General features: G+C 56.6%; 1 protein-coding gene across 5 annotated transcripts; it reads right to left on the bottom strand.

Moving 5' to 3' along the window:
- Nucleotides 1-31: 31 nt before the first annotated feature.
- On the bottom strand, nt 32-26,379 carry Inf2 (inverted formin, FH2 and WH2 domain containing). Of its 5 annotated transcripts, none has more exons than XM_026781463.1 (23): nt 16,953-17,065; nt 14,925-15,324; nt 13,797-13,912; nt 13,564-13,723; nt 13,063-13,096; nt 12,044-12,185; nt 11,424-11,565; nt 10,482-11,276; nt 9,863-10,008; nt 9,713-9,774; nt 9,202-9,304; nt 8,923-9,008; nt 8,428-8,528; nt 7,564-7,634; nt 6,543-6,650; nt 6,141-6,211; nt 5,260-5,380; nt 4,769-4,933; nt 4,496-4,598; nt 4,173-4,334; nt 3,036-3,665; nt 2,467-2,523; nt 587-662 (listed from the first exon to the last, which is right to left on the bottom strand). In XM_026781463.1, the coding sequence occupies exons 1-22, from the start codon at nt 17,016-17,018 to the stop codon at nt 2,468-2,470; spliced, it is 3,840 nt and encodes a 1,279-aa protein (XP_026637264.1). In that variant the 5' UTR covers nt 17,019-17,065; the 3' UTR covers nt 587-662; nt 2,467. The 5 variants fall into 5 exon arrangements, with proteins under 5 accessions (XP_026637266.1, XP_026637264.1, XP_026637269.1 ...); XM_026781468.1 differs by lacking the exons at nt 587-662; nt 2,467-2,523; nt 16,953-17,065 and adding exons at nt 2,541-2,952; nt 17,697-17,810; nt 26,256-26,379; XM_026781473.1 differs by lacking the exons at nt 587-662; nt 2,467-2,523; nt 16,953-17,065 and adding exons at nt 2,541-2,952; nt 17,697-17,810; nt 20,762-20,910.
- Nucleotides 26,380-27,515: the final 1,136 nt, after the last annotated feature.

The raw sequence follows: 27,515 nt of genomic DNA, 5'->3' as shown, positions 1-27,515 counted from the left end.
TCCCATGGTGTAAACACAATGGTCATGACAGACAAGGTTGCTTTTTATTGGTTAAAATCCCCACTGGGCCCCAAACTCAACAGTGCACACCTGGAGTGGGGACAGGGGAGCCGAGCAGGGGCAGCCTGCTCCTCGCTGGGCCGACACTGAGGGAAATGGCAGCTGTTGTGGTCCCCTCTCATTATTCAGCTCTTGTTGTTTCTTGGGGCCTACCAGCCAGGATCTTCCCACAGCACTGCCAGCAAGCCTCCCTGGAGCCCTTGCCATCCCCAATTCAGCCACAGCAGAAGAAAGATGCAGAAAACAGCACTCAGCTAAAAATCAACTGCGCCACGGAGGCAGGCTGGGGATGCTGCAGCCCACTGCAGGCATTTGTATCTCTCTCCCACCCCTGCGGTGCATGCGGTAGGGGTGGGTAAGGGTTTGCAAAGCGGATTGTGAGCCTATGAGCGTGCAGGTGGTCCAGGGTGATGCCAGGTCAGGTCCTAGCATCAACGGCCAAGGTTTCCAAGGATCCCGGCTGGGTAAGGCACGGAGTTTCAGTTTCTCGGGGGCCCAGTCCCAGCCTGGCCACGAAGAGCCTCTCCAGGCAGCAATCCAGCATCTGCTGCTGTACTGAGCCGTTCAGGACACTCACTTAGCTTTGGGCCTGGACCTGAGGCCTGTGGGGAAGGAAATGACAAAGTCAGGAGCAACCTTCCTCAGAAAGCTACAGCTGCCCTCTATGGGTCTCAATGCCAAGGTTATGATGTGTATCCAGGTCCACTCTGACCCCAGGTTCTTCTCCGGGGCAGCAGAGTTCATCTGAGTGGATGGAGCCAAGGTGATACGAGCAGGCTGCCCCCGCAGAGGCTGTCCCAGCCAGGCTTGGTGCCTTAGCTCGATTCCACCTACAGTGGGGTTCATGGGGTCTATTTCTCACCTCTCAGACCCCACACCCACTTTCTATTCTCACCAACCTGCACTGGGCCCTTTGAGCTGGACTTGGTCCTTCTTGCTTTCTCTCTGGCTAGGTGCTGACCAAGGAGGGTCCTGGACTGGCAGTCACACACTTAATTGCCACCAGCCTGCCCCCGTAGGAACCCTGATCCCAACACTCTATGTGCTTCCTAAAAAGCTTGCTTTTCCACCAGTGGTAGGAGGGGGTCCAGGCTCCCCTGGAGGCTTGGGTTTGAGAATCTGTTCAAGACGAGAGAAAATGAGTGGAGCAGCAGCTAGTGGCCAAAACTTCTCCCAGGGTGTTATCAGGACATCCACAGGGAGTGCGGAAATGAACCAACAACCAAGGCAGGGAAGTAGCAAGTCCGGGTTAGTTAGAACAGTGGTACACAGCATGGAGAGGCTGCTGGTCCAGGGACACAGGAGCTGGTCTCCATCAAAGTGCGTTATACAGTGGGGCAGACCATGTGCAGGATTAACACCACTGAAAAAGTGAGGGAAGACACCATGATGCTGGGCCCCAAGAGGAATGGAGTTCTGACCTCCCTGTGGGTCTTGCCTGCTATGAAACAACAGCCCTCATCCTTGTACCTCGATCCTGAGACTTATGCCCAGTGGCCAGGGGGTTCTAAGTGCCAGGCAGACCCAGGGTCCCTGAGCATAGCCAGAGGTGCTTGGCACTTGTTCAGCCTGGACTCACGGCTCATGACGGGCCAGGATCTTTTGTCCTAAGCTGGGCCTTCCTCCATCCACGAAGCCTGGCCATGGAGCAGGGCCCAAGCTGGTCCAACAGCATCTCTAACCTCTAGGGTCATGTCACTGACCCTGGCTGCCTTGAGTGGGGTCCAGAAGACCCCTATGGCACATACAAGGAAGACCTGGCATCTAAACTGATCCCTTTCTGCTCTTGTGTACAGGAAAGGGAGGCCCAGGCACCTTTGCCTCTGGCAGCAGCTGCACTTGAGACATCCATTTCCTTCCATTCTCTTTGGGCATGCGTTTGGCCTTAACCTGTACCATGGAAGAGCTGGGATAGTCTTGGGAGGGTTGGCTCCATGCAGAGGGACCGTGTCTTCTGGGGAGTTGGGGTTAGTAAAGCTGCAGAGTTACCATGACCCTGGGTAGGGCCGAGGCACAGATAGGAACAACCTCAGTCTGTCCTGCAGGACCAAGAAACAGTCATCTCCGAAGATCCCATGCTGTACCCACAAAGGCCTGAGATCCCACTTCCTACAGGAAGCTTGGCTTTATCTACCCTTCCTTGGAAGCCCATTTGGAGTCCAGCTCTGAGGTTGTGTCCAGCTGGGGGAGAGAAGACCCTGGGGCAGGCAAGGCTTGGCAGCTGGGCCTTCTCCAACAAGGCAGAAACAGCAAGGGCCCCATTACCAAGAGCCAAGGTTGGGGTTTGCTGATAATACCCAGAGGGCTGTAGAGAAGCTAGGTTAGTGCCCAGGAGGGTCAGGCAGCAGGCTGAGGCCCCAGCACCCACTGCCACCATTAGTCAACATAAGCCGGCTGCATACGTACCTCACTGGATCACACACAGCCTTTTTGTTTTATTATCATCAGAATCAGGGACAAACTCTGCTTCCAAATAAAAGAAACACACTCATCAGCTCATCACAAGTGGGCAGCTCTGAGCTCAGGGTGGTGGGATCTGTGGGGGCCAAGCTAGCCATGGTAACACTCTTGGTCAGGGGCAGAGATAAACCGCCAGTCCGAAGCCCAGATTCTCTGGGTCACAGTGACAATGGCAGCTGCACCCAGGATCTTAATGCCAGACCACCCTGCAGCAAGAGCCAAGGTCCACCACCCTGCTCCACTCCCTGCAGAAGGGGTGTGAAGGCAGGAATTTGCAGGCAAGGGTGACGCAAGTGGTGGCCCCCAAAGCGGCCCTCTGTGTGAGGTGCTGTGTCCCATTGAATCACCCTGTCTCCTGGACGCTGGTTGAGCCTGTAGTACCCGCAGGGATAGGGGAGGGACCAGCTGGATGGCAGGGAGAGGTCCCAGGCCCTGTAGTGGGACAATCAGCTCTAACCACATGCCCAGACCCAGGCGCCCCCAGCCTTGCTCACCGCAGGACGCTTCCCACTCACCTTCTTGGTTTCTTGAGGGACGTTTCTTCCTTCGCTTGCTTGTCCCCTTTGAGACCCGGCCTCGAACCCTGGGGAGGGTGCCAGACCCTGAGGAATCTGTCACTGCATCCTCAGAAAAGGACCTGTCCAAGGATGTGTCAAGCGCAGACTCTGGGGCTGTGTCGTCCTCGTCCTCATCCTCTCCAGGGCCTGTGCAGGGGAGGTGGGTGCTGTGGCCGCGCTCAGCTGTATCCTCTGCTCCCTCTCTCATGCTGTCAGCCTTGGCTTGGTGGACACCCCTCAAGGCTTCAGCATCCATAGCATCCTGCTGTGAGCTCTCGATTCCAGGAGGTTTATTGCTAGAGAACTCGAGGGGCCTCAAGGCCTGAGCATCTCCCAGAGTCACTGGCCAGACGCCCTCAGAGGGCTGGGCATTTGGGGTATCTTCAGGGACCAGGAAGTCACTGGCATCCACATACCAGGAAGAGCGCCTCTCCAGGGCTGGGGGGCCACCTTCCTCCTTGGAGGGCTGGGGGCTGGGGGCTAAAGCGTCCACAAGGTCCCAGCCCTGTGGCTCGCCGGCTGCTGTTGTATCCAAGCTTGGCTCTGAGATAGGGTGGTCTGTGCCTTGTATAGGGTTGCTGGCAGCTGCTGTGGATGGAGGGATGTGTCAGTGACATGAAGTGGGGCATTTTGGTCCCACTCCTGGAAGTGTTCCTGACTCTGAGCCCTCCTAAACTACTCCAAACTTCAGTCTCAGGGACCCTCCAGCATGGCTTCTTATGGGTCAAGGCAGGGCAGTATCTTCAGTCTGGCCACACACGGGAGACTGGGAGGATACCCAATGGGCCACAAAATCCAACCGTTTTCATCAGAGCTCCAATAGTGGAGCCCTTCCTGTCTTAACATCTCAGGTGCCCAGAACTCGGGTTGTCTATCAGCCGACCATAACTCCCACACCTCCTGGCCACCCAAAGGCACAGCCCTTTCAGGGGGCCTTTTCAGAGCTGTGCCAACGGGACCTCCACCATGCTCCCCACTTTAGTGTCTCCAGGGACGTGTGTGTAGGGTTCCCAAAGAGCCTCAGGTCCCAGAAGGCTTCCTAGAGGTAAGCATAGGTGGGAGGGGGCATGGGAAGGTCACAGGCTCGGGTCTCACCAGGCTCTGGGGCCTTTGGAGGGTCTGTTGGAGCCACTCTGCTGCCCGCTTCAGCATCCCCTCGGCCCCGGGCTGTCTTCCGTAGCTGGAAGCCCTTCCTGATGTCGGCCAGCAGGGCATCGATGACACACACCTCTTCTTGTTTTCCAGGCCCCTTCCTGACTGCAGAGCCACAGACCTCAGAGGGCAGCCCAGGGACCCCAGGCCACCCCAGGGATCCCCAAGAGAGCCAGAGAAGCACGGCAAGGCTTGGGAGAGGAAGGACAGCAGCTCCACCTGGATCCCAAGCCTTGTAACTGTTCCCACCTGTCCCCGAGACCCACCAGGCTTCCCATCCTCGCCCCTCGGCCTCCGTGCCTCCTCCTCTGCCAACTGCTGTTTCCTCCTCTCTGCCTTCGCCATCTGTTCCTTCCGGTCCTTGTTCTCCTGCTCAGACAGACAGAAGCCTCGTCATCCATCCCAGTAACCCACAGCGGGAATACTGAGGGACAAGTACAGTGGGGGCTCACGGCTGCACCTATCACAGCTGGGAACAGAGGGGCTGGGAACCCCACTCTGGTCTCAGGCATCACCTAACTCCCCTGGGCCCACCACACCTTCAGGGCACGGGTGAAGAGGTCTCGGAAAGTCTTCATGGTGTTGAACGTGTCCTCTAGAGACAGCTGCTGGGCGTCTTCACATAGGTAGTCGGCCAGCTCCAGCTTCTTCTGCTCAATGGCCTCAAATACCTTGTCTAATGCCTGAGAGGCCTCGATGCTGGCCTGGGGACATAAGCCACAGTCACTCCATGGTGAGCCAGGGGAGCATGCTGGTGAGACCTTACGCCCAGGACCCTTGAGCAGATGTCTCCATGTAGAGTAGGGCTTGGGGCATGCTGGATGTTCCTGGGAGCTTTAGGCTAGGGCCACGGAGTCCATACCCTACAGGAAAGACTAGGACAGGAAGCAGAGAAGCGGCCCTGCTGACTCAGGCTCTCTTGTCCCCTTGGCCTGTGCTCACAGTGGAGCTGCTCACCCATCTACTCCCTCGACTGTACTGAGAAGAAGCCTCTTCTGCCAACCATAGGACACCCATTGGCCAGCCTTACCTGGAGGCGCTCAGCATACTGTTTTTTCACCTCAGGGATTGAGGCCGACACCTTCCGCTCTGTTTCCAGAAGCTTCTTCAGGTTGGTGCTGGCCTCTGAGCGGATGATCTCCAGGTTGATTCTGAAAGGCACGGAGGGGCAAGATGGGCAAGGTAAATCAGGCATCAGCTGACACCTGTCACAGTGGGCCCTTGTCTGCACAGTCTCTGGGACTGTATCAGCCCTCTTCATGCACCCCCTGCCAACCCTGGGTCCACCACAATTCTCACACTGCAGGTCCCAGAAGCCAGCCAATCCTGATGACCCTGGATGCTAGGTTAGGTGCCTATTCTAGTGACACTCAGATCAGTCAGACTGACAGGATACTGACTCCTCACTGTAGAGTGGGCTCTGTTTCATACTGAGCACACCTGGCAACCTCTGCCCAGCTGCTAGGCCCACTGTCACTCTTGTTTGACTAGCTCTAAGGCCCAGCAGCTGCTGGACCAAAAGCTCCCAGGGCAGTGGAGCATGATGGGAGCATAGACTATGGAGCTGGTGTGTCCAGTTAGCCTCTCTGCTGGGTGGTAAGACTCCAGGATGACAACACCACTTCCCTGAGCCTCGGTTTCCTCACTGAATCATGAGGTGGCGGGACCTAGCTTAGGCTGTTAGGAAGGCTCACTTTGTAGAGACGCTGTGCCAGACTGTCACCCCATCCCTTCCAGACTTCACTTTCTGATCTAGGTCACAGATAGAGCGGACACAGTCCTGTCCCAGAGTGAAAGTCTCTGGGGTAGGGGGTCCTGAGGCACCGTTGTGGCCAGGCTCTATGGCAAGGCAGCTGGGATCAGAGGTTGGGGCCCAAGCTGCTAAGGCATTAGGCTAGCAGGAGCACCCACCCTGCAGCTTGAGAGGGCGGCTCCAAGTCCCGCGGCAGCTGTAGAAGGTCTGGGTGGCTTTTCTCTACTTCCTGTAACACAAGGTGCCCAGTAAGATCCTGGTGACCCCACTGAGCCTGTGGATATTACCCTGTACAAGCATGGGTAGAACCTCCACCAACTCTTTGACCCTTTGGGGCCTCTAAAATCCTGCCATGGGCCTGTGGTCTTGTAACAGTTTTGCTTTTCAGAGGTGGGTGACAGTAGAGGGCCTGTCCCGATGTTTATGGGGGGGGGGTAGGTAAGGCCTGCTGGGGATGGGCAGTGTTGAGGCTCAGTCTCTAGAATAATTAACAGGCCTAAGGCCAGAGTAAGGTCTGGCAAGAGTAGGGGACACCCCATCCGCAGGTTCCCGGAGGTCACCTCCAGCACATGGTGCAGCAGCGTCACGCGACTCTGCTGGGACTTGGTCTCTGTGAGCTTCAGCAACGTGCTAATTTTGAAACCGTCTGCATCTCCTGTGTGGCTGCCCTGTGAGGGACAGGGGGTGAGTCCCAACTCCCCTGCGACTCCCAGGGTATGGGATGAGTCCCTCAACCCCCGGGGTGTGGTGAGCCCCCGACTCTCAGGGTGTGGGGTGAGCCCCCTGCTCCCCAGGGTGTGTGGTGAGCTCCCCGACTCCCAGGGTGTAGAATGAATCCCCTGACTGACTCTCAGGGTGTGGGGTGAGCCCCCAACTCCTAGGGTACGGGGTGAGCCCCCCAACTCCCAGGGTGTGGGGTGAGCCCCCCGACTCCCAGGGTCTGTGGTGAGCCCCCGATTCCCAGGGTGTGGGGTGAGCCCCCAACTCCCAGGGTGTGGGGTGAGTCCCAACTCCCCTCCGACTCCCAGGGTATGGGATGAGTCCCTCAACCCCTGGGGTGTGGTGAGCCCCCGACTCTCAGGGTGTGGGATGAGCCCCCCGCACCCCAGGGTGTGGGGTGAGCCCCCCTGCTCTCAGGGTGTGGGTGAGCCCCCCGACTCCCAGGGTGTAGAATGAATCCCCTGACTGACTCCCAGGGTGTAGAATGAATCCCCTGACTGACACCCAGGGTGTGTGGTGAGCGCCCCGACACCCAGGGTGTGTGGTGAGTGCCCCAACACCCAGGGTGTGTGGGAGCCCCCTGATTCCCAGGTGTAGAATGAGTCCCCTGACTGACTCTCAGGGTGTGGGGTGAGTCCCTTGACTCCTGGAGTATGGGATGAGCCCACCGACTCCCAGGGGGTGGGGTGAACCCCTGACTCCCAGAGGGTGTGTGGTGAGCGCCCCGACTCCCAGGGTGTGTGGGAGCCCCCTGAATCCCAGATGTAGAATGAGTCCCCTGACTGACTCTCAGGGTGTGGGGTGAGTCCCTTGACTCCCAGGGTGTGGTGGGAGGTGCGTCACAGGACAATTTTGACTTACATAGTTGAGGAAATTCCCAATCTTGAGGATCAGCTGGCAGAAGACAGGCAGCCGTTGGCTGGTGAGCAGGCCTGTGATAGAAGAACAGGGTTGAAATAAAGCCCAAAGTCTCCATGTATCCCAGAGTGTGGCTGTTTGCTTGGCTTCCTGACCCCGGGCCTATCACAGCACCAGAAAGGACACAAGGCAGGGGCTACCTGGGACTATGCGCTCCTATACCAATAGGTATAGGGACTCTCGAAACACTTCCTGCCATGGCCACGTTTGCTGAGCCCTCAACTCCAGCAGGTGTACGGCCATTACAGGTCCTGTGGGTGAGGACTCTGGAATGCTAGAGGAGCCCCTTCCGATCCGTGGCCACCCTCATTCTCAGGTCCCTGTCCCTTAGACTGCAGGGAGGACACTCCTGGCTCAGTGGCTGAGATGGGAGCAGCCATGCACCATGCTGTGTGCCGGAGAGGAGTGAGCTGTCCCTGGGCCATTGGAGCCCATCTATGTCCCTGATCTGGTGGTTAAGCGGGTCTCTGTCATTCTTTATTCACGGAAGAGGAATGCATATATGCCTTTGTGTTTCTGTGTGCTGTGAGTGACTGCATATGAATATATCTGCACGCATGCTATACCTGTGGGTATGGACTACATATCCTCACTCATGTGTGCAGTAACTTACTGTGGAAGTTACTGTACTGAGTGTACAAAAGTGTGTGTGTGTCATGTGGAAACGGTAGAGGTGACCATGGGCTTTGGTGGAAAAAGCCAGCAACTTCACAGCTCTCGATGGCCAGCCATGCCATGGCTACAGCAGGGGTTGACGCGTGGCAGGCCTGTCCCTCCCAGCCCCATAGGCTTTTGGGCCCCACTCACTCTCGCAGGCGGTGAGCACCAGCTGGGCCTTGGGCCGCACCATGTCCAGTACGATGGCCGTACCCTCACACAGCATCATGCACTCCACCCGCAGCTGGTAGCTGGTGTGGCAGAGCAGGGGGTCAGGGCCTTGCCACTGGGAACATGTTCTGCCCTTGGTGGGTGGTCTGGGGGAGGGGTCCCCATGGCCTGGCTGGGGAACGTGCACATTTCTAGGCCTGTGCCCAGGACAGAAATAGGGCCTGGACAAGGAGGTAGCTTAGGGGGCCCGGAGCTTCTCAGGAAGACTCTGGCCTCAGGACTTAAGAGGTCACCTCTGCTTTCTCAGAGAGGACGAGGAACGTGGTGACACTTAGAGATGACTCATTCTCGGAGCCCTAGGGACTGTGTACAACTGCCTTCCTGACCCCGTCCTCCGCTCCTAAGCTTGGCCCCTACCCTACTCTCCCCATCTTTCCCTCCCCACAGGCTAAGCAGGAGCCCAGGGCTGCTCACCAGGGAATGTCCAAGAGGAGAATGTAGAACTGGTCAGCACTGGCCAGTTTGGCTCGCTCCTCCGTGAACGCCCGCAGGTTCTCAATCTGCAAGGATGCCACATGTAGGAACCATGTCTGACTGCCTGACACCTGCCTCCTTGCACCTCCTCATCAAGGTCCGTGTTGGCTCCCAGCCTTCCAGTGGCTCTCCAAGGGGGTGAGGTGGTTCTCCACAGGGGCGAGGCGGGTCAGGACCTCACTATCCCTGCTTCTTTGGTTGGTTTGGGCCCCTGCTCACCTCATGCTTTTCTGGAAGGAGCTTTAGGAGCTGTTTGAGAACCTCTACATCAAACTTGGTTGTGTCTCCAGCCCGGATCATTGCAGTGACTTCTTCATTGGAGCTGGGGAGGGTGAGGGCAGGGGTCAAGAAGCATGATGACTTTCCCTCTTCCCCTTGTCCCCTGCCATGCTCAGAGGTGGGGGTGCCTGATGGGAATCTTGGAAGGGTAAGGGTTTAGAAACTGGCAGGCAGGGTCTACCTAGTCTTCCCTTGACTTGGTCACAGCTTGCTTATGGCCTAGGAGTCTACCTCAGGGATTTTCTGGGCCTCACTTCCACCCTGGCCTCTAAAATTTTCGATGAGACAGTCTGTGCCAGCTATCATACACTATCTCCTGCCCTGGGGATGAAGCATGCACAGACATGGCCAGTCTGCAGAGGGCGCTGCTGGGCAGACCTGGGAAGCTCAGGGCAGAGCTGGCCGCTTGCCAGGGGCTGAATTTGACAGTAACATGATGTCCCTCACTCACCATTTAAATTGCTTCAGGAAGATGTTGAGGTTCAGGCTCTTTTTGGAGTCCAGAAAAGTGACCTAGAAAACCCACCTTTTAGCTGGTATTTGGAGGGTGGGCATAGCAGATCATTCTATCCCCGCAGGAGATGGTCAGAGTCCACCTTACCTCTTTGGGTTCCTTCCTGATGGGGGCAGCAGAGGGCTCCTTGGGCTTAGCCGTGGGGAAGGAGAAGAGCTGCTCAATGCTGGAGAAGTCAGGTTCCACCACCTCTGTGCAAGGACTGCTCAGTGTTGCCCACATGGAGTTGCGTTCTACAGGGGAGGGATGGACAAGGTACCCTGCTGAAACTTCGCCTTAATGTGGGCCGGCGGGTCCAAAGGCAGGTGTGCTGAGGTCTCTGGGGACTGAGCAGGAGCCTGGAGCCCAGCCTGGGTGGCATTTCTGATAAAGGAAACCTCCAAGCTGTTTCAGGCTGTGTGCACGCATATGGGCACACACACCCACGCTGGCAGGCGACCTGGGCTCTCCAGCTGGCCTTCTCTGAGCATCAGCACCTGACACCTAGGGCACTACAGATAGCCTTCAGAGGAGGGCAGGGCCTTCGGCAGCACACACCCGTGACCCACAGGGCTCTGAGGTGGTGGCTTCTTCCCATGCAAGACACGTAAGAACTGGACTCCGACAGGGGCCTGGCTGTCTTGACTAAGTGAATGTGGACACTCACAGGAGGAATGACCAGTGTGTACCTACCCTCCCCAGAGGCTGGCTTGGAACGAGGGCTTACCTCGTGCCACATTGGACGGCAGCTTCTGCCAGTTCAGCTTCTTCATACGCAGTGTGGGTGGATTCACCCTCCGGTGACTGGGGACCCAGGCTGAGTCCAGGCCGGGGGCCACCTGAGCCACAATGATCTCCTCCACACCACCCACCATGGAGGGGACAGAGAAACCAGGCAGGGGAGGAGGTGGGGGAGGAATCCCGCCTGTTCCAGGTAGTGGGGGAGGGGGAGGAGGAAGAGATGGACCACCCATGCCAGGGAGTGGGGGTGGGGGTGGAGGCTGGGTCCTCCAGGAGTCAGACAGAGGTGGAGGTGGTGGAGGTGGTGGAGGTGCTGGAGGGGACATGGCCTCTGAGCCTGGTAAAGGAGGTGGTGGTGGGGGTAGAGGAGATATGGTCCTTGAGCCAGGCAAGGGGGGTGGCAATGGTGGGGGTGGAGGGGGTGCTGGGGGAGATATGGTCCCTTGGCCTGGCAGGGGGGGTGGGGGTGGAGGGAGCACAGGGGTGGAGCTGGAGAGTGGTGGGGTAGGTAGAGGTGAGGCTGCCTGTTGGAGGGCTGTCTGTGGAGCTATGTCATCACTGGGGCTCTGGCTGCTGCCCACATGCTGGCAGGTAGAAGCCACTGCCAGCTGCTGGCCTTCCACTTTAGCTGTGGGAGTAGTAGTGTTTAGGGAGGAACTGTCCCGATTCTGGCCTAGGTTGGCCTGGACACTCTTGTGGGCCTTGTCCAGGGGGCTTGGTCGGGGCCGCCCTTTGATGGACAGCAGTCGCTCAACTACCTCCTCCAGGGTGCAAGTCTGGGCTGTAGGAAGGAAGTGTGCAGAGTTAAGGGAGAGGGCCAGAGATGGGAACAAGGCAAAGGGACATCACCTCCCACATGGCCGAGGATCTCAGGGTCTTCCCAACAGGCTGTGCCCCCCTGCATGCCTTGCCCCTTCCAGTTTCTCACCATCGCTGGCCAGGAGTACAGCCCGGTTCACCAGGTTCTCCAGGGCCTCCCAGAGCAGCTGGCCTGAGCGGCCAGCAGGCTCCAGGTGCATGAGACCCTGCAGCACCGACAGCAGCTGGGCTGACGCTGGGGAACAGCTCACCTGCAGTAACCAAAATAGAAAGATAGATGGTTATCCCCTCCCTTGGGCAGGTGGCTACCCACCAGCCCATGCGCCAGGGGCGTCCTGTCCTAAAGCTCCTTCACCTGAAGCCCGGGTGATGGGTGGCACAGATGCAGAGCTCTTTGTGGTACTGGTGGTATGAGAATCACCCTATATGCTGTAAGATGTTAAATGGTACCCCTGATTTCTACCTATTACTGTCACCCCCAGATGAAAGCTGCTGCATTCAGTGACTAAGACTGGGGGGGGCATGTAAACTCAGAATCCTGACCCCTCACCTGGCATTAAGTTACCTGAAGTCCCCAGTAATCACTACCTAGCGGAGGCACAGAAAGACACAGTCAGTTTGGACAACTTTGACCTCTGGAAGCTTGTCTTGCATTATGACCCCACCTCCAGGACAACACAGTCCCTGCCTATGACCCTAGCTCTGTGCCTGGCCATGGTGGGACTGCACCTTGTGGAACAGGGAGGCGAAGACTTCCTGGTGGCTGTTCATGTTGATACCGTCGCAAACACGCTGCAGCTCCTCCTCATCCTCTGCTTTGGCCTCTTCGAAGGCTTCCAGCTGGATCAGCAGGTCAGCATCCTCTAGGTCTCTAGGGGATGAGGACCACCAGTTGAGCCGCTGTCCCACCGGACCCTTCCTTACAGTCCAGGCTGCATGCAGCCACCTCTACACCGCCCGCCTGAGCACACTGGGCAGCGTTCCTAGCCAGGCCCAGTGAGCTGCAGCCAGCAACTGCAGCAAGAATGGATCTGAGTTTCTCACCCTGCCAGGCTGCCCAGGGGTCACCTGGGTATGTCCAGGCATGGGGTAGCGCAGATTCTCATGACAGGTACAGGATGGGGTTGGGCCCTCATGTTAGAGGTTAAAAAAAAACAAACACAGTCAAGATCATACTTGAGGCAGGCCACCATGAAACATGAGAGGGGATGGGCCTGGCCTGAGTCAGCTGTCAAGTGTATATACTGGGGCCGGGTGCTGCCACTACTCAGCCTGGCCACTAACTGACCTCCTCACTGCCCACTTGGGGACAGGTCCCAGAGCCTTGCACTGGGCTAGTTTCACAACAGTAGAGTCTCTATGGCTGCTCATGCTGACTTCCTGGAGGTAAAGAGCCCCAGTGGGATCTGTCTTGAGTGTAGTCAGGATCAGGGTTCTCAACTGGACAGGCTCCCTTTGGAGACACCAGGGTCAACACAGACTCCAGGCTGTGTTATACCCGAACTTCAGAGCAAGGCGAGCAACTGTCCATAGAAGTGAGTTCTGCACCACCACTATGGCCTGCTGTGCATCTGGATCCTGAGTTAACCAGGCATTCTGGCTCCTGTGGGCAGTGCCTGAGTCCTAGGTTCACTCCTAGAAGAAACCTCTCAACCCCTCTGCAAACACTGCTTGGGCAAAATGGCTGAAACCCCAAGGAAGGACTGGGGAGGGGGCAGCTGGCAGAAGCAGCCACAGCAGGGACTCACCGTAGCCGGGTCAGAATATCCAGCAGCTGTAGCCCTGGGTTAGAAGGAAGGGATTAGAAAGTCTGGAAATTGCCTTTGGCTTCTCCCTGCCTCCAGCTCCTTGTCACATGATCAGGACTCTCCATTATCTCCCCTCTCCCTCCTTTGAGACCATCAGGGAGTCTTAAAGTTCCAGAGGGGGCAAAGTCTACTGCTTATTCAGTGGCCACTGCTTGAAGGGGCAGAGCCGGAGTTGAAAGCAGGCCACCCGTCTGCCCCTACCACCCAGCCAGCTACGAAACAGAACCCTCAGCAGTGACGTCCTATCTGCCATAGGAACCTACAGCAGTAGGAGGCACTCAGACCCTGGAACAGTGCCTTACTTTGGGGTGCTAGGGGATGTGGGACAGGGGCAGGATTTGCTAACAGTCCCACTTTCCCAAGGGGAGGGGCACAGGCTGGGCTGGCCCAGCAGGCAGGCACTTTGGAGGTCAGCACGTGAAGGCACGTGAGGGCACTTACCGATGAACTCACTCCGCAGCTGGGCACGAGTGCGGAGATCCTCAGGACCCAGAATGATGGCGTTGATCACGCTGAGTAGGGTGACCACATAGGGCACGTTGTCGCTGTCTGACAGCTCATTCATGATGACGCTGAAGCGGTACTGCTGGCTGCACACCGTCTGTAGGTTGGGCAGGGTCAGGACGTGCTCCAGCAGGAGATCCTGTGTCGTTGACCCAGACCCCACTACTCACCTTGTAATGGTCCAGGGCATCTAGCGTCAGGGCGTGGCCCTCAGGTGAATAGATGCACAGAGCAGCCAGCAGCTCAAACACCTGCTTCTTGACCATCACATTGGATGTATCCAGGGCTGTGAAGGGTCAGGAATGTCTCAGCAGGCCCATTGTCCTGCTGCCCCCATCCATCTTTAACACACCTGTGATCTGGTACTGGCGCTGGTGCCTAGCATGCCAACCCCAGCTAAACTTACGGCCCAGGATCTTTCCCATCCCCTCTTTCCCAGAACCCTGACTTTGCCTCTTGGGACACACACAGGTCCTTTCGGGGAATGGCAAGGGAGGTATTTGGAGTCTACAGAGCCTAGCCCAGCCCAGCCCCTGCAGCTGGCTCCAGGCTCAGTGTGTTCCAAACTTGACAGCAAGGGATGGCTCCTCATCCCTGTGAGCCCTCTCCTTCTCCATCCTGAGCTAGGGAAATTTTGGGGTGCTTCTCATCTGGCTGTGCTAAGAATAATAAGGGCTTGATGTGGGGGGTGTACAATCGGGTCCAGGCTGGAGAGACAAACTACAACTGGTGTGGGTCTCGGGCTAGACATATGGCAGCCTCTGGTTTCCTAGCTCACACCGACACCGCCATCCAAGTTGCTGCTCCCCAGAAGGTCTTAGCGCCCCAGTGGGACCTAGCTGCTTCCACTGAGGGACACACAGAGACTCCTATCCACTTGCCACAGCCAAGGCACTGCAAAAAGCCAGAAGGTAGAGCTGGTCTTGAGATTGCAAAGGCAGAAGCAGGAGGCATGGCCAGGGGTGGCCAACTAGGTATAGAGAGAGGGGTGGGGGCCAGGAAAGGGGCTGAAAGGCAGAGGGCAATGTCCTTAGCGGGTGAGGGCCAGGCCTGAAGGGCTGTGCTGTGCTATTACAGGGCATGGAACCAAGCAGTGTACGTGAGGACCTGTTCTGAGGTCAGAGGGTAGGTAGAGCCAGAAGGCTGCTGGTCACAGAACTGAGGAAACAACTAGGAACAGCTAGTGGAAGGACTCGGGGCCTGACTGGGGTGAGCTGTCTCCACCTTCCTCACCTCAGGGCTGGGTTTTCCCTGATGAGCCCCCACACCCTGCCCTCACACAATGGCCTCCAGCTCACCCTGGGAGAGTTGGCGCACATAGCCTTGGTTGCTGAGGATGTACTCAATGCCCTGCTGCGAGTTCATGACGGCACGCACACAGCTGATGCAGGTGAGCTGCAGCAGGGCGTCCGCAATGCGGGCCACGCCGCGCCCCGACAGCCGCGCCAGCGCCTCCAACAGCAGGTCCAGGCCGCTCTGCTCCAGGAACTGCACCATCCAGCTGCCATCGCTGCTCTCCAGGCGTTTGCGCAGACCTGAGTAGTTGACCACGGAGGGCATCTGCAGCAGCCGGATGCACAGCTCAGGCTCCGCGCTCTCCAGGTTGGCCTCCGTGGGGTCTGACTCCTGCGGCCCCAGCTTCTCCTTCAGCGCTGCCCACTTGCGCTGTGCACCTTCCTTCACAGACATCTTGCTGACCTGCAGGGACAGAGGAGGACAGAGCCATCAGCCTGACCAGGAGATATACAGGACCCACAGATTAAGAGGTTAGAGGCCAGCTTGGCCATAAGTGACACGTGGAGGCACTGTTTTCTGCCTCAGTTTCTCTTTTAGGTTTCTGGCTTGTAGTCCAATAATGGGAATTTGGGACAGCCACTTTGTTTCATAAAGGCTCTTCTTGTTCCTGGATTGCATGATAGACAGGCAAGCCCTATCATATGCACAAAGACCCTAAGGCTCAGTGAGAGACAGTTCCGTTAGACCTCTGTGCCTGGGTATGGGGGCATGAGTTGTGTTGCCCTGACAAGCCCCAGTTCAACTAGGAAACCCTGGGGTAGGCAGCAGGCAGCCATGCCAGCTGGAATGCTGTGACATTGTGGTGACGATGCATCTCTGAGGCTTCCTTATCTGGCTCCAGCTGCTTCCCCAATGCCCACAGCCTGGGAGGTGGGGACAGTGGGGGTGGGAGGAGGGGCAAGTCATAGGAGCAGGCTGAGGACACAATGTGATGAGATGTCCAGGGCTTAATGGAGTGGGTTCACCCAGAAAGAAAGTGAGTCCTCGGCATACAGAGCTTCACTTGGCTCATCAGCAACAGGCCCTACTCTGACTATGGAAATGCCCCCCAAGTGGGGCAGGGGCAAGTCTGGCCTAAAACATTCTCCAAATCATGTCTTTCCTCAAAGCCTAACTGTAGACAAACTGTACTCTTGTCTCCTCCATCCAAGCGGTTCTCCAGGGCCAGCCCCTAGGCCCCGCTAGCTGTAAGGCTGTCCATCACAGCCCCTGGGGACAGCGTCAAAGGTCAGGGGCATCCCAGGCTCTCCAGCAACCATGTATGGCTGGGATCTTAAATTTAGCATCTGAGAAAGGCATCATGGAGCCGTGGGAGGAAAATGCCGAGGGGAAGGGCTTGGTGGGGCAAGCTCCCATAGCCGTATCCATCCCAAGGGCCATGTCCTGCACTCTTTGCTGTACGCAGGACAGGCTTTTTACCTGCTGAATGGGACAAGGGCTGTGGGCAGCGCTCAGGGAGGCTACACTGTGGCCACACTCACAGCAACTGGGCCCTGCAAGTGTTCCTGGAGCCCACTGAATGCTAGCAGGCTGGTGCTCTTCGTATAAGGCTTCTCCTCCAGGGAAGGGGCGAGCTCAGGCTGAAGAGGTGCCCTGAAGATCATCGCCTGAGTCGAGGGAGAGCTCAGGCACTCTGCTAGTGTGGCTCTGGCTTCCAGGCATCTGCTGTCCTCACCGGAGGCCCTGCTGCTTTCAGAGAGCATGCCTGACCAGCAGTACTAACAGAGCCCCTGCCTGGCTTCCCATCCTTCATCCGTTCAGATGCTGGTGGCCAGTGGGTCCCTCTTACAAGTAGCCTGGTGAGCAGCAGAGACAGGCCTGGAGACCTATGGGGGTTTCAGTCCAGTCACTCGGCCTGTTTGAGCCTCAGTTTCCTCCCCTGTGATTCTGCCTGCGACTGGGGCTGGGGTTGTTCCTCCTGCCTGTAGGTCAGAGGAATGTCCCGGAAGACCAGCCTGGATGGGGGAGGAACCCACTACCCTCCATCTCTGCTTTCACCAAATCCTAGGCGCTTCCAGCTGTCTACTCACCCAGATGCGCAGGACTTTCCGACCATCTCTGCCTACCCATTCGGGGCCCTGCCTCCAGCTTCTCATCCCTGCTGCCAGCTGCCGGTCTGGACTGGTCTCTCTTGGGCAGCGTTACGCCCTTGAAGTAGGTCTTGGTAGTAAGTGTGGGAGCTTTACCACAGAACAGAGCTGCCTGACGGGCCTCTGCACACTCCCTAGTTTCTGTGCTGCCCAAAGAGGTGCCTAGAACTGGCTTCCCCACCCCCATCCCTGCCTCCATTGGCCAGAGGCCCTGTGTCCTGTGTCCCCTTGGCACAGGCTGAGTGGTTGGAGTATGAACTCACCCAGACCTGGCCTCTGGCATCCAGAGTTCTCTGGCTAGGAGCTCTAGTCTTCCGTGCTGAACCCACCCAATCTTTCTGGGACATCAGGATCACAAGAGTCACTGTGCCCCAGGCTTGAGGCCCCCAGATACAAAGGTCAGGGTACCTGCTTGCCTTACAACTGCTCCTCTGGCACTTTCCAGTCCTCCTGTTCCATGTGTAGCCTGTCCAAGGACTGTGAACTCACTCCGTGATGGGATCCTCCCTGCATCTGTGGGGTGGGCTCTGGATTCATGCTCGCTTTCCTGGGAATTTGTTTGTGGGGTAAGGTGGCTATGCCCCAAAGCCCTACTGATGACTGTGTCCACCCGGGAGAGCCAGTCTGGCTGGAAACCAGGATGCCAGAGTGAGGAGCACTTTCTTCCTCTGCCAGGCTTCCTACCTCTCTGTAGGATGATGCCGAGTGTGGACAGCACCTGGATACTCCACAATCTAGCAGCTTTGGCCAGGAAGGTCAACAGATGAGATCCAATTAATGATTGACAGCCGTCATCACCTGTGTGCATGTTTACAACTTAGCACCAATCAGAGAAAGGCAAGTCTAAGCAATAGGATGTCCCATTTTTAGATGGCCTCCATGAAGCATCCTACCCCCCTCCCATAGAGACTATAAAGCTCTCCCTCTCCTGCCTGCTGTCAAACTTCTAACAAACACAGCTGTGAGTGACCCCTTTACTACTGCAGTCTCTGAACCCAACTTCTGCCTTCCATGGGAGACCTGGGGAATAATATCCAGGAAAATAAAGGTGCCAAACAAGGCTGGGGCAGAACCTCACTGTTTATTGTCTGTGTGTCAGGGAAATTCACATATGCTCTCTCTGCTCTCATCTGCAAAGTGGGTCGGTTACAGTGGGACCCATACAGAGCTAGTGCCGCCGGTCAGAGTGAGCAGCTGGAATACTTGCAGCTGGTTTTGTTTTGCTTTGTGACAGGACTTCATGTCCTCTTGGCTGGCCCCAAACTTAGTATGTAGCTGAGACTGTCCCTCACACTCCTGACCTCTTACCCGTGCCTCTGAAGTGCTGGGACTAGAGGTGTGTGCCACCACAGCTGGCACGAAGCTGTCTGAATGGCATCTGAGCATTCCTGGCCCTCCCACTCCCAGCTCTGGGGCCAAGTGCTCAACTCTGAGTCAGACCTGGTAGAGACTCGGAGGGGCTGGATACCCTGGTTTTGCCCAAGGTGTCAGGGATGGCCCAGCACGGGACCATTTTCAGGTGTTTTTTCCAGTCAGCATCCTAGGGTGGAAGGGCTGGCTCTGCAGCCAGGCTTTGGCAGATGGAACCAGGACATGGAAACTGTCCCATCTGCCTACACAGCTCACTCAGAATGATGGGACTGCAGTGGGCAGGGCCTTTGCCCGTAAAATCCCCAGATGCAAGGGCTCAGGGGATTTTCATGTTTTTGTTATTGTTGTTTTGCTTTTTCTTTTCTTTCTTTTTCTTTTAAAAACAGGGCATCGGGCTGGAAGGCTGGGCTCACAACCATAAATATAAAAACAGGGCATCACTCAGTAGCTCTGGCTGGCTGTGGCTGACATCGAACTTACAGAGTTCTGGGATTAAAGGTGCGCCTTGCCAGGCCCAGTTTACACGTGTTTGTTTGTTTGTCTTTTGAGACAGGGTTTCTCTGCAGCTTTGAAGCCTGTGCTCTTTTAGATCAGGCTGGCTTCAAACTCATAGAGATCCGCCTGCCTCTGGCTCCTGAGTGCTGGAATTAAAGGTGTGTACCACCACGGCCTGGATTTTTTTTTTTTTTAAAAGTTATCTTAAGTGCACTGGTGTTTTGTCTGTATGTATGTCCATGTGAAGATTCTGGATCTCCTGGAACTGGAGTTATAAGCAGTTATGAGCTGCTGTGAGTGCTGGGAATTGAACCCTGGGTCCTCTGGAAGAGCAGCCAGTGTTCTTAACCACTGAGCCATCTCTCCAGCCCACACACATGGTTCTTTTTTTTATTATTATGTATACAACATTCCTTCCATGTATGCTTGTATGCCAGAAGAGGGCACCAGATCTCATTACCAATGGTTGTGGAGCCACCATGTGGTTGCTGGGAATTGAACTCAGGACCTCTGGAAGAGCAGTCAGTGCTCTTAACCTCTGAGCCATCTCTCCAGCCCACACACATGGTTCTTAAGGGTTACTTCCCCACAAGTACAGGCCTTCCACTTCAAGACTACTCATGAAGGCAGGGTCTCCCTCAGGGTCAATGGTGACCAGCCCAGATCTGAGCATTGACAGGACTCCTAGAAATGATCAGGGCCTGTAAGCCTCAGGGTCACTGCTTGGGAGGGTGGCTCTCAGTAATAGTTGGCTGTCTCCTGCATAAGCTGTAAGCCAGCCTGGCATGGTGCTGTCCGCACCTCCACCCCACATGCCTGGGCAGCTACTCTGACTCATGGAACTCCAGAGGCTTCCACCCCTGCCTAGTAATCAGACTTGAGCTGAGTGGGTGTGGAGGGCCAACTCCACTTACCCAGCATGCCATGCAAACAAACCAAGGGAGAGACAGTAGCAGGAAGCCCTGCACGGGTCCCCTGGTCTCCAAAAGGGTGGCTGTGGTGTTCCAATACATCAGGGAATCTGAGTGAGTCACATGACTCCACATCTCAACTTCCTCATTGCTACATCCAGGAAAACAAGGAATATAGCTCCAGGAGCCAGAAGGCCCTGCAGACAGTTAGCTACACTGGGCCTTTCAGATATGCCAGAGTTCAGGTATCCCTTGAGCAGCAGCAGGCCAGGCTTTGCACCTAAGCCCTGGGGCAGGAGGCGCTGTCATCTGCACCCAACCCCTGCAGGGACTGCCAGCATTAGGGAGTTGATGGGCCAATTCAGAGGTAAGTGGCTAGGGCAGGCACAGACCAGGTAGGGGACCCCTGGAGGGGCTGCTGCCTAGGGCAGAGAGGCAGCTGAGGGGGCACCTTGCCAACCAACACCAGAATGAAGGCCGGGGTGTTTCTGTGCCCAGAGCCAGTTGGGGGTTGGGGGAAACACAAAGGAGGGAGCTCGCCTTGCATGGGTGGGAGGGAGAAACGGCAGAAGCGGGATTCCGGAACTGGGTGGCAGGGGCTGCCACACTGTATTTTTAGCCCTTCCAGAAGCCCAGATTTTCCACTGCTTGACAACCCTTGGTTTTACAGAAGTGCACACATTCCCGGCAGCTTCCGGGACTCAAGGAGAGCCTCTGTCCTACCCGGACCCCTACTGCCTTCTCTCCCAACCAGTCTCGGTTCCCAGCAGGGGTCACATCTTCCTGACTGTGAGCCCCTCAGGGATCTCAGCTGGCCGAGGGCTCAACTCAGGTAAGACATCCTATAGGCACAGTAGGCCTCAAGGAAGAAAAGAATTAATCCATCCATTGTCCTCAGGAAACAAAAGAATCCATCCACTGTCCCCAGGAAGCAAAATAATCAATCCATCCGCCATCCCTATATCCACATACATGGAAATATGCATGAGGCCAAGTCAAGAGGCTGGCCAAGCAGCACCTTAGTCCGTTTCCACTTGCCAGCGCGGCTCAGAATGAGTGTGCAGAAGCTCGGACTTCCAGTTCCCAATTGGTTGCCTATGGTGTGCAAGGAGAGCGAAGATTCCACTGGGCCACCTTAGTATGTGGGAGTCTCAGGGAGGGAGTGTGCCTGAAGGAGCTCTTAGCACTGGAGTTAACACTGTCACCGAGACACCTGCCTGAACGGCAACAGAAGTAGTAAACAGGAAATACCTGCGAGGGCCAGGGGACACCCTGTTCCTGCTCCTGTCCCCTCTGTTCCTGCTCCCTCTGAGAAAGGTGTCCACAGAGCAGCTGTGGGGGGACCCTGAGGGCAGGTTGGGGTGCTCTCGGTGTCCCCTTCCTCTACAGGAGTTTCACTCAGGCAAGCTGGAGACAGGAATGGTGGTGGCACCCACAACGGGGAGCTGCTTTCACTTCCACCCACTCTGGGATGATATGGGGACTCCAGTTGTCCTAGACTTGCAATGTCACCCCAGCTGCATGAAGTACAAGGACAGCCTGGCCCCCTTGGACATTCACTAAGTACTGGAGGCTGCAGAGAGGCATGGGGGAATGCCGACTCCATCGGTGAGGGCGCTCCTCCTGTGACCTCGTCCCTGGTGGGGTAGGAGGTATGCAGACCTGGGGTTCTGGGTTTGCTAAGCTCCACAGGAAGGAAGGCAGGGTTGTGACCGAGGGTTATGGTGCTACACACCCCAGCTCCATCTGAAGGGCTCAATTCGAGGGTTTGTGGACATGGGGACCTCAGGCTCACCCTAGAATCCATCTGCTTGGGTTTTCTCTCTCCAAAATCAGACACCGTTGGAAAGTCCTTCTCCAACAGGCCCCATGTGCTCTCTGACCCCTCAGACGGTTTCAGCAAGGCCTCTCCCAACCTTGACAAGACAGACTTTCTTCAGGATTCATGTGGCAAGTGTTATGTGCTGGTCTGAGCTCAGCCCTGTCCATGCCCAGGATGGGAAAGCTGTCCTGTCCACCCACATCCCAGATCCCAGTCTCCACCCTCCGCCAGTGTCTAGCTCCAAGCTTCCCTTCCAGGGGCAATGAGAACAAAGACACACTGAAAGTGGGGGAGGGACAGCACTTGCATCCTCCAGCATAGCCAGAGGCATAGCCGGGTCTCACGGAGAAGACAAGACTGCCTCCAAGTGAGGAGGCCTTCACCTCTGACCTGCTGGTTCCTTGACAACCCAATGGACTTCCTGTTTCTGTCTTCATACAAGCACGTCACTGCCAGTACCATGATTTCTTGGTTGTCAGGAAAAAATGCTGCTTTAACTGTAACTACCGCTGCACAAGGTCATCTCAGCCTTGACAGTCTCTATCTATTTAGCTCAGAGCTCCAGTCTCTGGGGCCCTGCTCAGAATTCCTCAGCCACCTGGCCTGGGGGAGCCAGTCAGGCCCAACCGGGCGAGCAAGATCCTCAGTGCACGCTCACCATACTGGCTGGGAAATGAGGACACCAGGGTTTCTGCAAGAGAAAGCCTACTCTGGACTTGGGTTTTCTTATTTGTACAGTGGCCAGGATGGTCACCAGGGAGCCCTGGACACTCGGCATGGATTGGCTGATCTAGCACTGTCAGAATGACAACCATCAGGCCTGCAAGCACCACACCTCCACGGCTCAGCCTTCACTCTTCTCAGAGGTGACCTCCCATCTCCCTGCAACCAGCTGCGGGGTTCTGCAACATGCCAGGGCCCAGCCCCTACTCCTGTCGATACCTCCACAGCCCTCCTTCTGTGGAGATAGGTCTTGCACTAGGCCACTCATGTCTGTATATGACGTGGGGCAGAGAGGTGTGGGACAGGTAGCGTCCTCCTCCCAGCCGTGGCTAGACGGGAACAGACGTCTACCTCCCTGCTATGAGCACAGACAGCAGTAGAGCTGTGTCTGCAGCAGGAACGAGGACACAGGGGTGATGAGGAAGGGAAGAGTTTGCACATGGAAACCACGGCCCAGGGTTGCAGGGGCCTGGAGCAGCAGATATGCCAGTCTGCTTTGCAAAGTGTGGAAGGGTCCCAGGGAAGCCACGCCTACCGCCATGAGGTGTGCTAAGCAGGAAGTGTCCTTCCTCACCCACTGGGCCTGGCTGGCCTAGCACGTGGCTTCGATGTTGGCTTCATTTCTTCATGTGAGTTTTACACTGGCCTCCCATCCACTAAGAGGCTCACATCAAGGCGCCAATCAGCCTGACCTCTGTCAGCGCAGGCCACACGCTGGTGAGGCTGGGCCCATGGAAACACAGTACCCACGTGGACCTGGGATACTCTGACCAAGTCCAGTTCTGGAAACACGTGGAACGCTATGGCAGCATAGGCGGGGTCTGCCCTGGTACTCGGACTCTGCCAAGATCTCTGCAGAGGGCCAGCTAGCTCTCCTCAAGCCCACATGCCACAGGAGTGAGCCAGAGGCAGGAGACTGACCGAGGCTACCTGGCCTCCTCTCTGGACTCTCCCATCCCCTCTTCTGTCCCATGTCTACTTCCTACAGAAAGGAAAGCCATAGTGAGGGTGAGCTGGGAAAGCAGCCTTGGCCATCCTGTCCTCCATCAGGGGTGAAGGGCCCTGGGCTTCAGTGCACACCTCTGTCCTGATTGGTTTTTCGTTATCTTAACGCAAGCTTGAGTTATCTGGTGCTCCTCAGCTGAGAAAAATTACTCCATCAGATTGCCTGCGGGCAAGTCTAGAGGGCATTTTCTTGAGAGACTGATGTGGTAGCACCACAGAGGGCGGTGCTGCCCCACGCAGGTGGTCCTGGGTACCATGAGAAAGCAGGATGAGTACGCCCAAGAAAAGCAAGCCAATAAGCAGCTCTCCTCCTGGCCTCTGCCTTAGTTCCGGCCATTAGGTTCCTGCACCGAGTTCCTACTGAGTTGTAAGAAGAAATAAACCTCAGGTTGCTTTGGTCAAGTTTCATCACTGTTGTAGAAACCCTAACTATGACACCCGCCTCAGTCACATCCCACTCCACCTATCAGTGCCCCATGAACCAGGTCCCAGGAGTCTAGGGCATCCGGCCCTATTAGAGTCACTGGGGGAGAGGGAGCCTAGAGGGTGAGCTTGCTTCACCCTATTTAGAGACTCAGCAGGAGCTACCTGACCAGGGCAAGGCCGTCTGATCGTCTGAGCTGTGGTGGACAGTCCTGAGATGCTGTCTTGTGGTGAGCGCGTGGTCAGGCTACCAGGCTGAAGGCCACACAGTAGGGTGCCATTCTCAGAGCTCCATAAGGGTTAGGGAGATAAGAAGGCTTTGTGTGGCATATCACTGGGTACCACCTCCTGGGGGGGGCGATGTCGGTACAAGGAATTGATGTCTAAAGCACAGTCATTCTAAGGGCCTCTTGTCAGGATAGACAGACGCACATACAGTCTCCCGACGGAGTGGGAGCCAAAGGGCCAGATGGGCCCCAACAGCCCTTGGCTTGTCTGCGCTCAGCTCACAGACGGGAAGGAAAGGAGGGCTCGGGGCCAATGCTTGAAGGATCGTGGAGGTGGCCCCAATGGAGGAGAGACCCTAATCAGCCCCTGCCTGTTCCTATGTAATCACACATTAGGAGAGGGCCACAAGGGGACACTGGCGCAGCTGGCACGGTCCTCTCCCCAGTTCCTGTACAGCTGGAAGCACCATGTGCTGGGTGCTGGGCAGGTGGGTAGTTCCGTACAGATCCTACTTTGGCTCAAGGCCCGGGCTGTCTGAACTTTCTCAACAAGATTGTCTTCACTCAGGTCAGGCTACCAGGTTGAGGCGACATAATAGGGCTCCTATTCTAACACCTCCGGAGACAGGGACTCCATCCATCCTCTCTGTACATGCCGGACGCGCCTCAGTCCGCTTCAGGCCACAGGGGCATCTCCGTGGAGACAGACTCACTCTAGAAAGAGGCAGGCAGCCCTTTCCAACAGAGGATGTCTGCTGGATGAGGAACTGTGCACCTATTAAACACTTTATGTGTGTAAGACAGAAGTAGGGGAGTCAGGTAGTATACCCCAGACCCCGGGAACCAACACATCAGCACCCTCACAGAGCCCAGGAGTTGTGCCTCCTCCAGGGAATGCCATCATTCTTGCCCAGAATGGGCCAGCAGTAGCCTGCCTGCACCCAGCATCTAACAATTCCCCTGCCTCCCCCAACAGCTCTCATGAGCCTGAAAACTTTCCCTCTGTAGCAAGTGCACTTTGGTAGAAGGTGAACGAGTCTATTTAAGGTAGGTGCTTTCAGGTCCCAGCACAGGGAGATGTGTGCAATTAGCTCCGACAGCCATCAGCACCCCCACAAAGTGAGGGGCCTCTCCTGAAGGTTAACTCATTGCTGCTGTTCAGGAGCAGAACCCTCGCTAGCAGCTGGCTTGGGTAGGGTGGTGGAGGACAGCCCTTCCTGGGAGGGCTGGCCTGGGGCTAGAGAGTTTAGGGAAGGGGCGGGAGGGTAGAACTGGCAGGCTCAGCTCCTACCTGGTAGGAGTACCCTTCTAGGTCTAGGTCAACTTGGACAGCTGCCCCTGAGCCAGTGGGTGGGGACAGGGAGACCTTTCAGTCCCCAGCCTTGGAACAAACGCCCATTTTTGCTACAAGTGTCTGCTCCCCAAATGCTCCCTGCCCTGGGTGACACCCTGAAGAGATCTAGATGTTTGCTCATGTCTGAGCCACTGTCCCCACCCTTCAAGAATGGGAGAAGAAACTGAGGCCCAGAGAAGGCAAACACCACAGGAGGACTAGTGAGAAAGGAATTCCCAACTGTAGCTTCAGCATGGGTGTGCGGGCGGTCGAGAGGGTGCACTGGCCTGGAGCTCAGGCAGGATAAGGGCCATTTTGCCATTGACTCCTGGTGTGCCCAACCTGCCGCTGTGTGACATGGGACCCTGCATGGTTAGAGGCCTGGATAGATAGGCCTACAGACCCCGCTCCACCCCATAGTCCTCTGGGGAGTCCACCAAGGCATAGTTGGGGTCACTCAGCTTTCCTTCTAAGATCACCTAGCATCCTTGCCCAGGATGGTGGTTGACAGATGTTGCCACAAGAAGTAGACCTGTGCCACTCCCTCAGGTTGACCAGTAGGGTGCAAGAGTCTGCAGGGGCATCTTTAGAAGCTAGCCGTCAAGGCGGGGCCGCAAGCCCACATTGTGCTACTCTGTAGGCGGACCTCGAGTTGAAGTTTATTTTCTCAACTGTGGCTGATTCATGGTCAGGATGTGGTAGCCGCAAGGTGGGGGAACTCCTCCACCAGTCAGACCCTGGGCAAACACCCTGCAGGCAGTGAGCGACGTTCCCCTGCCGGTAGTCTAGCGCTTAGAGCGCGGACCGGAATCTTGGCTACACTGGTGCCTACGCGGCAGCTCGAAGCCCTCTCGTCAATCTCAACCGTTTTGCTCACCGTCCCCAGACTCAGTTTCCCTATGGTTCCAGACTAGTCCGAAGCCTCAGACTTACCGGGTGGGGGCGCAGCGAGAGGTAGTGCTGAGGTTCCTCTGTCCGGGCGCCGGAGCGTCTGGTGCTGCGGGCGGCGGCCCCGCGGCTGCTTTCCACACGGTCTAACCTAACCGCGCTCGCGGGCCGGGTGGGGCGGGAGGGAAGAAGGGGAGGTGCGGCCCCGCCTGGCGGCGGCCACGTGGAAGGCGGTACTGCCCGGGGCGGGGCGGGGTGGGGTCTCCAAGGAGGCCCTGCCCAACCGGGTTTGGCTTTTCTGCAAGGGCGGGGAGATGGGAAGGAGTGGTACATTCCGGTCCAGGCTGGGGACCCGACGAGAGTGACCCCTTTGCCTGTGACCTCACTGTCTGTTCTCTCCCAGGCTCCCTAGCACGTTCCTGGTCTGCCCCCTACGCTGGCCACCTGTTCAGGTTCCCCACCCGGTCTGGTCCCATTCTGCCTCCTCCATGGGAGCCCTGCTCTGGGCTGCTTGTTGTGGGTCCTCTGATGGATACCCCACCCTCGCCCTTTATGGGAGATAGCTCTTTCAGTTTCCAGTTCTGTCCTGAGGACCTGAAGTGCAATCCCTGGTCTGAGTCTGGGCTTTGACCCTGTGCAGCTTCAGTTTCTCCTGCTTGAAGCAGTACCTCTAAAAGTTTATGAGCATGAACAAAGGTTCTCCCCTCCCTTGTGTCTCGAGTACCCCAAGCTGAGTGGAGGACGTGTGGCCGATGGGCAGAGTGAAGGGCTTTGGGTCTCTGTCTAACCTTGTGGCCACTTCTATTCTGGACATAACCTCATGTGGGGTGCTCAGGATTCTCCTCAGCCACATGGGATTAAGCCCACCCTTGTTTGCCTGTAAATGTCATCTCTCGCTTCTGTGTCCCTTGGGTGGCCCCATCATCTCAGTCCCTGGAAACCCTGGCTGGGTCCCAAGCAGGAATAGTCTTTGATAGCCAGCCAGTGCTGGGATGGTCTTGAGTGCAGGGTGTGCACTGGGGAGCCCGCCAAGGCAGGTGCTGACTGGCTGTTGGACACTGTCCAGCCTGGGATGTAAGTTGTGGTCATTCCCAGACTGGGGCTGGCTTGTTCTTAGAATGCACAGTCCTCGTAGCCTCTACCTAAGAAGCCAGTCAGCCCCCAGTAACCCTTGACACAGAGACCTTCCTGCCTTTTCCAAACTGCAGTTCTGATTACCCAATATCACCTAGGTCTGGAACCTTTGGGAAAGGGGACATCAGATGAACTCACCTCTGTCCTGGACTTCCTTTGGTCAGTGGTGTG

Source organism: Microtus ochrogaster, chromosome 1, assembly GCF_000317375.1.
Source record: "Microtus ochrogaster isolate Prairie Vole_2 chromosome 1, MicOch1.0, whole genome shotgun sequence".
Taxonomy (NCBI): Eukaryota; Metazoa; Chordata; class Mammalia; order Rodentia; family Cricetidae; genus Microtus; species Microtus ochrogaster.
The sequence above is the reverse complement of the archived record's forward strand: the minus strand, read 5'-3'. Positions and strand labels throughout refer to the sequence as shown.

Excerpts from the sequence above, each read along its gene's own strand:
- Inf2 (XM_026781463.1), bottom strand. The coding sequence starts at position 17,018 with ATGAGAAGCTGGAGGCAGGGCCCCGAATGGGTAGGCAGAGATGGTCGG. Across the intron at positions 9,775-9,862 it reads TCAGGAAGGAACCCAAAGAG|GTCACTTTTCTGGACTCCAA; the intron begins GTAAGGTGGACT and ends TGGGTTTTCTAG. Across the intron at positions 7,635-8,427 it reads GGTGCTCACCGCCTGCGAGA|GCCTGCTCACCAGCCAACGG; the intron begins GTGAGTGGGGCC and ends CTTCTATCACAG.